We start from the raw sequence: 12398 nt of genomic DNA, 5'->3' as shown, positions 1-12398 counted from the left end.
CCCAGCAGGGAGCTGCGCCAAACAGAGATGGCTGACCTGCACTCCCAAAGCCGGCCTTTTTTTTTTTTTTTTTTTTTCACCCCCACCCGAGAGAATGGAGGCCGCTTTGATGTGGGCGCTTAGCCTGGTGTGGTGGGCGGGGGCCAGGCGGGCGGGGAGCAGTCGGGCTTCGCCCCGCAAGTCAGGCTGGACTGGTAGTGACTTACGGGGTCGCGGGTCTGTGGCAGTCTGACGAGCTTCTCACTGCTTTTGTGGAAACCTTTGCTGGCTTTCCGTGCCTTTGATGACTGGGCTGATCGCTCGTTCGTTCCCGCGGCCGGGCTTGGGCGCTCTCAGGAGACCTCTTCAGTGTCGGCCCCAAGACCTCGAACCTGCTGTCACTTGTTTGTCTACAGATTCTATATTATAAGTGTATTAGTCCGTTTTGTGTTGCTATAACAAAATATGTGGAACTGGGTAATTTATAAAGAAAATGAAGTCTATTTGCTTACAGTTTCTGAGGCTGGGAAATCCAAAGTCCATCTGCTGGTGGCGACAGTGACCCACGGGTCTCACATTGCTAGATGGTGGAAGCGGAGAACAGAGAGAGAGAAAGACAGACTCTCTCTTCTTTTAAAGCCCTCAGAACCACGCCCCTGACCACCATTTTTAATCCATTCACTACTGCACGGTCCTACAATCCAACCACCTCTTCAAGGCCCCACCTTATAATTACCATAATAGGATTTCCCACCCTCTTAACTGTCACAGTGGGGGCTAAGTTTCTAATACATAAAATTTGGTGGATACAATTCAAGCTTCATTGAGTTTTGGGGGGACATAATTCAATCCACTACATTCTGCCCCTGGCCCCAAAACTCATGTCCTTTTCACATGCAAATACATTCATTTCATCCCTAAAGTCTTAATTTGTTTCAACTCAAAAGTCCAAAGTTCAAAGTCCTGTCTGTGAAATCAATATAAGTTATCTATTTCCAACATACAATGGTGGGACAAACGTAGGATATATATTCCAGTTCCAAAAGGGAGAACTAGGCCAAAAGAAAGGTGTAACAGGTACTAAACAAGTCTGTAACCCAGCGGAGCAAGGATTAAATCTCAAAACTGGAAAACCAGGGACCTCGACTCCATGTTCAGTGTCCTCTGCATGCTAGTGTGGGGATTGTGCCCCCAAGTCCTTGGGCAGCTCTGCTTCTATGGCTTTCCTGGTCTCAGGCTACACTTCAGCTCTCCCAGGCTGTTGTTCCACTCTGGTAGCTCCACAAGTCTGGGGTCTCCATGGTGGTCCCGCTCTCATGTCTCCACTAGACATGGCACTGATGGGATTTCTCTGCTGCAACTCCAACCCCACATTTCCATTCGGCATTGCTCTAGTGAAGGTTGTCTGCAGTGACCCCACCCCATGACAGATCTCTTCCTGGGCCCCCAGACTTTTCCACACATCCTCTGAAATCGGGGTGGAGGCTCCCAAGCCTCTACAGCTCTCTACCATTCTGCAGGCCTGCAAACCTAACACCACATGGATGCCTCCAAGGCTTCCAACTTGTATATTCCAAAGCTGCAGTCCAGCCATGCCTGGGGCCAATTTACCCACAGCTGCAGCAGCCAAAGCAGCCAGGGTGCTGGTGCTGGAAGCAGCTTCCTGAGGTGGTCCTGGGCAGTGAGCCTGTGGAGGGCTCTTCAAGCCTGTTCCCCAAGACCATTCAGTCTCCCTAGGTCTTTGGGCCTAAAATGGAAGAGTTGGCCCCAGAGGCTTCTGCAATGCTTTCAGGGCCTTTTTCTCCTTCTCTTGATAATCCCTTTCATTTGTATTAATCTTCTTAGCTAATGGTCACTGGGCTGCACCATTGCATGCTCTCTGCTTCTCTACCACATGGTCAGGCTGCAAATTTTCCAAGTCTTTACATTCTGCTTCCCTTTTAAACTCTGGCTTTACCTCATGGCTTTTCTGCCATAACTCAGTGTAGGCTGTTGCAAGAAACCATGTAGCTTCCTTAATGCTTTGCTGTTTGGAAATTTCTTCTGCCAAACATTCTGGTTCACAACTCTTAAGTCCCACCTTCCACAAAGTCCAAGGGCATGGACACAATGCAACCAAGTTCCTTGCTATGGTGTAGCAAGGGTAATCTTTTGTCCAATTCCCGATAAGTTCCTTATTTCTATCTGAGACCTCATCATCCACATCACCTTTACTGTCCACATTTCTATCAACATTCTGGTCACAACGATTTAACCATTTAACTCTAAAATGTTCCAAACATTCTCTCATCTTTTTGTCTTCTTCTAAATCCTCCAAACTCCTCCAGTTCCAAAGCTGCTTCCACATTTTCAGGTATCTGTCTAGCAACCCCCCACTCCTCAGTACCAATTTTTTGTCTTAGTTTGTTATGTGTTGCTATAAGAGAACACCTGAAAGTGGGTAACTTATAAAGAACAGAGGTTTATTTGGCTTATGATTCTGAGACAGCTGCATCTGACATGGGCCTCAGGCTGCTTCTGCTCATGGTGGAAAGTGGCCGGCAGCCGGCAGGTACAAGCAGATCACATGGTGAGAGGAAGCAAGAGAGAGAGGAGGTGCCAGGGTCTTTTAAACAACCAGCTCTCACGGGAACTAATAGAGCAAGATCTTACTCAGGACACCCGCCCCCTAGACAGAGCATTAATCCATTCATGAGGGATCTGCCCCCATGACTTAAACAGCTTTCAGCACTGCCACACTGGGGATCAAATTTCCACATGAGTTTTGGTGGGGACAACACATCTAAACTCTATCAATAAATTAATGTCTACAATTTTCTCTTACAGAATTTTCTAAATTTACAATGTATTATGTAAATAGTTGTCAAATTTCAAATGATGATTTTATATCTAATCTTAAGATTTGGCAGAAATAAATACATACTCTTGCTTTTTTCAATCTTCTTAGTTCTCATTTTCTCAAATTAAAAAGTACTAAATTTTGGATTATCTTCTTACAGGAGTCCTGTCATGTTAAAAAATCACATTTGTTTTGCTTTTTGGAGAGACAGAATAGGATAATGAAAAAGTGCATAAGTGCTAGGGCATCCCAGCTTTCCCACTTACTAGCCCTGTGACCTTAGGCAAGTTACTTAACTTTTTCACTGTGCCTCAGTTTCCTCATTAAATGGGCCTCATAATAGTCCCTGTTTTATAAAGTTTTGTAGGCATTAGTGTCTGTAAAGCACTTAGAACAAAGAACAATACCTGGCATTTAGTAAGAGCTCAATAAATCTTTTTTTTGTTTTGTTTTACAGACCCTCTCCAGCTCTCCTTTTGAGCTATGGCAACAAAAACCATGTGCAGTCTTGCAACCACAGAGGTCAACAAGAGTTTAAATGAGGTAAGGTATTGTTTTCTGATTTGTTTCATTTTTGATGACATTCCTGAATATGCTGTGTTTTTTCTTAGCCTTTTTGATATAGTAGCACACTGGGCTAATGTTTTCAGTGAAAATAAAAACTTCCATATCCAGTTTCTGAGTAATAACTGATAGTGTTATTTTTTATCATCCTATTTGGATTCTTTTTCTTCTAAATACCTAACCTAATATTGCTTCACCCTAAAGCTCACTGGGAATTTTTATATTCACTAATACAAACTAAAGATTGCAGGCATCGTATAATCAAAGAATTTTATACATCTAGGAAGAGACATTTTAAAATTCTTTATTCAAACTACTAACAGTCCAAACTACAGATGAGGAAATTGACTTAAAAAGATTGAATGACTTTTCCAAAATAGCAAAGATAGCTCATTGATTTTTTCCCCTAATATACTGAATTATCTCCCTTTTCTACATTCCACTCTTATTTAATGAAGAAATTTATTCTCTAAAATCATATCATGTAGGGCCGGCCCGTGGCTCACTCGGGAGAGTGCGGTGCTGATAACACCAAGGCCCCGGGTTCGGATCCCACATAGGGATGGCCGGTTTGCTCACTGGCTGAACGTGGTGCTGACAACACCAAGTCAAGGGTTAAGATCCCCTTACCAGTCATCTTTTAAAAAAAAATAAAATAAAAAATAAATAAAATAAAATCATATCATGTAATTATATAAATGCAGCTTTCCAATCACACTAAGGGATTCTTGAGTTCTTCTCTTGACTACCAATCAGGAAGCTTTACCGGGAGTTTGTTTCTGATTGGTGAAAGTAAGCTGTAAGAGTAGAATGCCAAGGAGTAAACAAAAAAAGCATAGTAACAGCAACGGAGTTTGCTGTCTCACTACCTCAGCCTAGGCCAACCTAGACTTCTTCATCCCAAATGAGGTGGCTTCTACATTTTATATGAAGGCTCCAATTTCCCACTTAACTGTGATCCATCTTATAACATGGCAATCCAATACAGATAGGAAGATAAAGCTGAGCAACACAACGAAAATAAAGTATATTCCCAAGTAAAATAGAGAAATGCTTTAATTTGAAATGGATTAGCCTGATGAGCTTGATTTAGAAGACCACGGGAAGATACCAGTGCTCAAGAACCATAACTATGGACCCATGACACCAGTTCCCACTGAGTGGCAGCAGTTGTTATGCGTAACGTAACTCATTGCAGCGTGTGAACTCATAGCCAGACAGGACTTGCGAACAGGTCTGCTGTGGAAACAGACATGGAGGATGGCCATGTTTCACAGCTAGGAGGGTCCTGGTTTCCCAGGAATGAACAGTCACATCCCAGAGCTGGTAGTTTGTTGTCCTATCTGTAGGCCATGAGGGGAGGATGCTTTTTATAATGAGTGACAATTAGGAATGGAGTCTCTCTTTGCACTTTTCTGGAGGAAGAAATTTCTACCGTCTTATTTTTTATTCTTGTTTACAGAGCACACATTGCAGAAACAGGATGAAGTTGTCCAGTGAAAAGTTGCCCAGGAACCCCTTTTATACCTCTGTATCCAAGTATGTTGCTAAGAACCAAAAAGTCTTCGAATGGAGAAAAGAAAAGACTGGTACAAATCCTGATATTTAATCTTCCTTTAGAAAATATTTTCACTAAAATTCATTACATATGCTAGAGCAAACAAGACAATATGTGTTACTGGTTTCAAGGAAGTGGTTAATTTTACAGTTCTCTTCTAGCTTTCTTGCAAGAATCCGTGAAATTGCTACTTAATTTATCTGGTAGCAAATCATCAGTGGAAAGTCTCTCAATTAGATCCTGATCCGGATTTTACTCTCAGGACTTAAGGACACATTTCTAGAAAAGAGAAACTACATGTCACTTCTTTAAAGAGAAAATGCCATGCTTTACTTGAAATTGGCATTTAAAGCTATCATTTTTTTTGTATAGACTTTAAAAAAATTAAATTGGGAATGGTTGGCTAGAGTGGTTCTAATTAAAGATCAAATTAAGAATTTAACTCACCCACAAGCAAGATAACTTTGCCCAAGGAGAAACCAATGCATGGACCATATTGCTAGAGCTCCTACCTGGCAGTGAACAGGGTTAGTTTGAAAACCAATCAATAAATACTTCTTGATGATATAAGGCATACTGTTAGGTCCTGTGATAATGCTTTTTTTTAGGTAATGCTTTTCTCATGAGCTAAAGGAGGCCAGTTTTAGGAATGAGTACTAGGAAGAAAGCTAGTATTAATAATGTTAGATGAATCCTATATAACTTATTATTTCAAGAGATAAAATTCATATTGTATGGTTAATGTAATGCTTTGCCTTTTTAATCATTATAGATCATTATAGCCATGCTAATTTGTTGGATAAGGCATTGCAGCTCTTGAAGGAAAGAATAGTAAGAGGGGACATGCTGGCATATTTCCTACGAGGTCAACTATATTTTGAAGAGGTATCATTTTTTGTTTTCATTTCCTATAATTCTGTTGTTAGATCCTCATAACAAAAGTTTGCGTAAAGTTTTTTACATTGTTATACCCGGGAGTTTCTGTCAAATTACCTAGATTACAATCATGGCTTTAAGTATGATACACTGCTACCAGCTTAAGGAGGTATCTGACCTTCCTTCATGAAAGTCATTCTAATGAATGTCACTTTTGGGAGTCATTTTGGTATAAAATCTATTTTTACACTATAAATATAAAATCTAATCTTTATATTTTTGTTCACAATATTTAATATAATTTGTAAAATAATTTCATATTAATAACAATTGAAGACCCTGATTCTTATCTAGTACTTAAAGGTAGCTTTGTGTGTTTCTATACAGAGTGAGGATGGAATTGCCCTGTTTATCCACATTTTGCTGGGATATCCTGCAAGGTAGACCTAGAAGGAATGACACAAACTATCATCCCAATTTCAGTAATATAGCTTCTTTTTTTTTCTTTTTTGGTGGCTAGCCAGTATGGGGATCCAAACCCTTGACCTTGGTGTTAGTAATATAGCTTCAATTCTTGATTGAACCACAAGGGAAGATTTGAAAAGAGACTGTACCCAATTCCTCACTATCCACTGAATATTAGGGAAGTTATTCACATTTATCCTTCTTACTCTCTAACCTTTTGATGGCACCTTTCATTTATCCTGGCAACAAATATTTGTTGAGGATTCATGACGCACTTGTCGCTCCGAGGATAGCACAGTGGCTGAGAGCATGATCTCAGTTTTGGCCATAGGTTCAAAATGGCTGTATTGCTTGTTGTGTATCTCTGGGCAAATAACCTCCTGGTGCCTCAGTTTGGGATTACTTTAAGACTGTAATAAATATAATTAAATATTTTCTGGGGGCTTACAGGGATGGTATGAAGAAGCATTAGAACAGTTTGAAGAAATCAAAGAAAAAGATCATCAAGCAATTTACCAGCTAGGAGTCATGTATTATGATGGGCTGGGCACCACTGCAAATGCTGTAAGTTATTGTTTTGTTCACAATGTTTAAGATTTTATTGTTAATGGATTATTTGATAAAACTAAAATCATTTATATATTAATAATATATCTCTATTCTTACATTTTAATAATATCTAACTTTTTAGCATTTTAGAGGATATCAGTATCATTTTTACATTTATGTAAAAAACAAAATCGATTTCTTTTTGCCCCTCTCTCCTTCTCCAGCTCCAGGCTAGCAGCTTCTCTACAAAATTCTTTGAGATTCTTGTATAACTGGGTTCAGCTATAAAAAAGAATGGGCCTCTCTTACTTGATCTTTTGATAAGTTTACTTCGAATGACCCTCCCCAAATGCTAGAACAATGCTTAATCTTTCCAATTATTTCCTCCTGTGTGCTAACAATGAACTAGGATTATTCTACTGAAATTGCTTCTGAATTGAATTGGTCACTATATTTTTGTTCAAGTTATGAGTAGATATGGTGAAATCAACATTAGTATCAACTTCTCATTGGTTAAATATCTTTTAGTACCTAGTTTGTCTTTTATAGAACATGAAGTTCTACCAGTGAGAGTTCACTTTATTAAGGGGCAGGAAAGGGGTAAGGTTCAGACTCCTTTTCTGAGCATGGTCCTCATATTAACAATAAAGTCTTTGATGTGTTAAAATATTCCCTGGAAACATTATAGAAATTTCCTTCAAATCTAGGGACCTTAGAAAAATTGGAATTTTTATACACTATATAAATAGTAAAGACATCTATAACTCTAAATTTTGAGATACCAGGTCATAAATAGATACTGTGGGAAATTCAGATACTCTTGGCTGAGAAATTACATTGTCAGTTTGCCATGAATTTTTTTAATTGCACAATTTGAGTCTCTTGGGGGCCATTACATTTTGAATTCTCTGATTTATTGCAGAAAATGTTTCTTGCTGCCATTAGCTGTCGATAACATTTCTGTTTAAAATGCCTTCATTTTTAAAAGTTATTTCAAAGCTACATGAACATGGATAAAAATTAGAAATTAAGCAAAAATAGAATCACTCTAAATTCTACTATCAGATATAAACACATTATTATATATAAATTTATATATATTTGTATATATAGTTATACACACATACATATATATACGTTTTCAATATAGGACCGATATTATACATACCATTTTGTAATATCTTTTTTTACCTAACAATGTATTTTGAATGTCCTTTCTTGTCAATAAATGTAATCTACATCATCATTTTAATATCTGCATAATCTATTGAAAATCAATAATCTATCTAGGCCTTATTTATTTTGGCATGTTAAAAGATAAAAGAGAATAAACCAAGCTATGAGATTTGGAGATCAGTATTATAATTTTCTCTATTATTTATTATTTTAATTAAATTTTTTTTTTTGCCTCATCTTACAAAGAAATTTCATACATTGTCAAATAAAAATTGGGAATTTATTTTTTTAACTTTCAAAGACATTTACAAGTTTATTTCTCTGTGTTCACTATCAAAGCTTTCCTATCCATAATTGTGTATTAAAATTTCAAAATCTGAAAAGCACACAGGCTTTTAAATCTTGGCTTCACCACTTGTTAGCAGTACGATCTTGGGAAAATTACCTAATATTTCTGAGCTTTAGTTTTCTTGTTTGTAAAACAAGGATAAATAAACCTATGTTAGAGATAAACTTGCCATTCCCCCCTCCTTTGGTCATGGACTTCTTTCCAGCTGAGTCAGAACCTTTATCAATACAAAGCTTTAAGGAGACATTACCAATTCAATCATTGGTAAATGAAACAAAACCCATTAGCCTAATCCACACAGTTGTTCATGACATTAAATGGCGACATATAAAAACACCTAACACGTTGCACATATAATAAACATCCAATGACCATGCTGAGTCAGAACCTTTATCAATACAAAGCTTTAAGGAGACATTACCAATTCAATCATTGGTGAATGAAACAAAACCCATTAGCCTAATCCACACAGTTGTTCATGACATTAAATGGCGATATATAAAAACACCTAACACGTTGCACATATAATAAACATCCAATGACCATTTTCTTCCTGCCTCTATTTTGTATAAGGCAAACGATCGTGACTACATTTAAATTCCTGAAATTCTTTATTTTTACTTTTTTTATAATCATAGTATTCTATGATGAAATGATGAATGAATGATGGAAAAAAGGAATATTTGCATTAAATACAAGATATTTTATTTTAACTTGTTTAAAATTTAACCTGTCAAAAGCTTAGTAGCATAAGAATACCTGACTATGTTGCCCTTACTTACTCCAAATTGAACACAGTTGACCACACCCTCCTTGAAACACCCTGCTCTCTTAGAAGCTCGGATATCTTTACTTCATCTGATTCTTTCTCCTATGTTGATATACACACCTCCTTCTACCATCTCCCATGTGTTTGTAATACAGTTTTCAGTTTTTCTATGTTTGCCTCCTACTTCACAGCTATCTGTTCTCAGGTACCTTTGCCAGCTGCTTCTCTTCTGTCTCAGTGTTGAATTGTGTCCGAATCTAGGCCTTGGTCCTCTCTTGCCCTCTTCTGCCCTCTCTCCCTGAATAAGCGCAGCCAGTCCCATGGTTAACACCCTCTCTCCCTTACGTCTTCATACCAGAACCTCATTCGAGATCCATATAGCCAATTGCCTATCTCTCTCTAGATATTTAATATACAACTTCCTTTCTCTTTGATTCACATCTAATTCATTTACAAATCTACTCTTTTAAATGCACACAAATATTAACACTTAAGGCAGTGGAGTTTCTTAGTGCACTGGTATCATTCATAAGGGTTGCAGTCATCCTTGGAATTGCACTTGAAGAACACAAAAGTGGCTAGAAAAATCTATTTCTATTTTTGGTACTGTGAGCACCTACTATGCAACTCATGAGGTATGTGCTTACTCTTCTGACCTTTCCAGTCCTGGTTTAGTTAGATTAATGTATCGGATTAATGTATTACTTACTCACTCTTTCATTCCACAAACATTTGGGATGATGTTAGAAACAGTCCTAGGTGCTAGGACTCATCAAAGATGAGAATGAAAAGGCATTTATAGTCTAAGAAATACTATCAGTGCAGTTAAGTGTCCTGGATTGAAATAGATACATGTGTTAGGCATGAAGTTGGGGTCAAGGGAGTTTTCATCAAACAGCTCACACAAGCTGTATCTTAATGATAAGAAAAGCATATAAAGGAAGGAATGGCATTTAGACAGAGGAAGCAACATGAGCAAAGTTGGGGAACCTCTTTCAGTAGCCCAGATCCAACTCACCCAGCTCTCTTCTTGCGCACTGCAGTACAGTTGACCTTTGTACAACATGGGTTTGAACTGCACAAGCCAACTTATATGAGAATTTTTTTCAATGTATTTAAATGCTTTTTAAATGTATCTTCTCTTCCTTATGATTTTCTTAATAACATTTTCTTTTCTCTAGCTTACTTTATTGTAAGAATATAGTATATAAAACATATAACATACATACTTTGGGGGATTTATTATTTCTTTGGTAAATTTAAATTATTGATTCTTTTTGTTTTTTTAAATTCTTTTTGGCTAGATTTTTTGCAGAGATTTTAAAATGACATAGTTGTGTATTTTATCTTACCATTATTACCATTTTCAAAGAACTTTCCTAGAGTAAGATCACATCTCTCTGAGAAAAATCATGTTGGCAGTTGTCAAGATAGTAAAATACTTGTCCTTGTTACAAACACAATTTTTATTTTATTTTATTATTATTATTTTTTTAAAAGATGACCGGTAAGGGGATCTCAACCCTTGGCTTGGTGTTGTCAGCACCACGCTCAGCCAGTGAGCAAACCAGCCATCCCTATATAGGATCCGAACCAGTGGCCTTGGTGTTATCAGCACCACACTCTACCAAGTGAGCCACGCACCGGCCTTACAAACACAATTTTTAATACATTAAAAGAAAAATATGTCATAACCAAGTATTTCATCACCCAGAAATTTAATAATTCAATATAACAAAACCTGTAAATATAATATACCACTTTAATAGCTTAAATAAAAGAAACCATATGATGGTTTTGGTATGTATTAAAAAGGCATTTCAAAGAAATCAGTATTTATTTGTAATAAAAACTTTTTAACAAACAGTACTAAGGAGTATGTTTCCTTAACACTTGAAAGTAGCCGTTTAATGTTAAGAGCCCAAACTAGATAAAGTCCTTGCATAAGCAGAAAAAATATTTTCCATAACCAACTCCTCACACTGTCCTGCTCATACTGTCTCCTGAATATCTTTCAAATCTGTCCCCAGCCCTTTATCCTCATTCCCTTTGTTTCAATTCAGGCCCACTGTACCCCTTACCTGGATTATAACAAAAGCAGATGCTCAACTTCAGCCCATGTCCCAAATTCATCTGTCATACTGCCACCAAAGCCATATTTCCAAAACAGAAATCTAATCATGTCGTATCCATCTTTAAGAATTTCCCAAGACTTTCATGTCAAAATGTCAGAATTAAAAATCATTGTTCCTATGGAAAGCCAGGTAGTTGCCAAGAGGCTGCGTAAAGTAATATTTAATTGGCAAATTCTCCTTGACTCAGAATTTGGCTTTAGACTTGCAAGTCCAGAAACTCCATCTTGTCCATTACCCCAGCTGATCAATCTTTGGAAATCTGAGTAATGTTAGCTAAACCAAGTTATTAAATTCGTGGTTTCTGGTAGTTTATTTCCTGATTAAGGCACCATAATGCCAAGGCAGCTCCAAGTCTCCAAGCAAAAACAAATTCATCTCCTTTTCTCAAACAAAGCAGTTTAGTCATCTCTTTTGTGACCTTCCCATCATTCAGGTCTCTGCTCAAATTTATTCCTCTGAGAGGCTTTTTATCATCATATTATCAAACTAGCATCCTTCTTTAGTTTTCAAATCAGTAACTGCCATTCCAAACCTCACCTAAGCCCTGAGTTTGCTGTCTCTGCCTGGTTGCTGCCATCAGGGGGGCTTCAGCAGACAGCCTAAGGCCAAGCCCACTGAGACTGTATCTGAATTTGAGACCAGAATTCCATTTGGAAATGAGTTGAGTTGGTCCCACCAAGCCTCACAGCTGCATCACCTTTGGCCACCACACAAAATGTGTGCCTCTCTACTGATGTGTCCTCTCTCATATTCTTGACTCCATAATGCTTTTTATTGTCTCTCCCTCTCCCACTGCTGCCTTCCCTCCTAAACCTTCAGTTGCCAAATATAGTCCCTTACACCCTCAGCCTTTTCTCAGACTAATTCCTTTACTTCCTTGCTTTATCATAAACTTGGCTGTCCCACAAGCAGCCATCTTTACTGGATCCCCCAATGTACCACAGTGGAGCTGGCATTATTTTCATTCCCCAATTCATGTTCCAACCTTTTTCTCTTTCCACCCCATGCACAAAGTACCTATTGTGAAGTTCATACCAAGCCACTGCTTTCCTAGTTCTATCAATTTCGTGGACATCAGTCATTCCCTAACATTAATCTGAAGGCTTTGACTCTGGGATTAGTTTTCCTCCCCATGTCAT

General features: G+C 37.9%; 1 protein-coding gene across 1 annotated transcript in view; it reads left to right on the top strand.

Moving 5' to 3' along the window:
- The first annotated feature begins 4850 nt into the window (after nt 1-4850).
- Nucleotides 4851-12398, top strand: part of LRP2BP (LRP2 binding protein) — a 29391-nt gene continuing 21843 nt past the window's right edge. Inside the window, exons 1-3 of the mRNA XM_008574748.1 lie at nt 4851-4971; nt 5713-5825; nt 6732-6845. Coding sequence (XP_008572970.1) covers nt 4866-4971; nt 5713-5825; nt 6732-6845 — 333 coding nt within the window. The 5' untranslated portion in view covers nt 4851-4865. The remainder of the gene's footprint in view (nt 4972-5712; nt 5826-6731; nt 6846-12398) is intronic.

The sequence above is a fragment of the Galeopterus variegatus genome, unplaced genomic scaffold, assembly GCF_000696425.1.
Source record: "Galeopterus variegatus unplaced genomic scaffold, G_variegatus-3.0.2 Scaffold1097, whole genome shotgun sequence".
Classification (NCBI taxonomy): Eukaryota; Metazoa; Chordata; class Mammalia; order Dermoptera; family Cynocephalidae; genus Galeopterus; species Galeopterus variegatus.
Note: the sequence above shows the minus strand (reverse complement) of the source record. Positions and strands in the feature narration are given on the sequence as shown.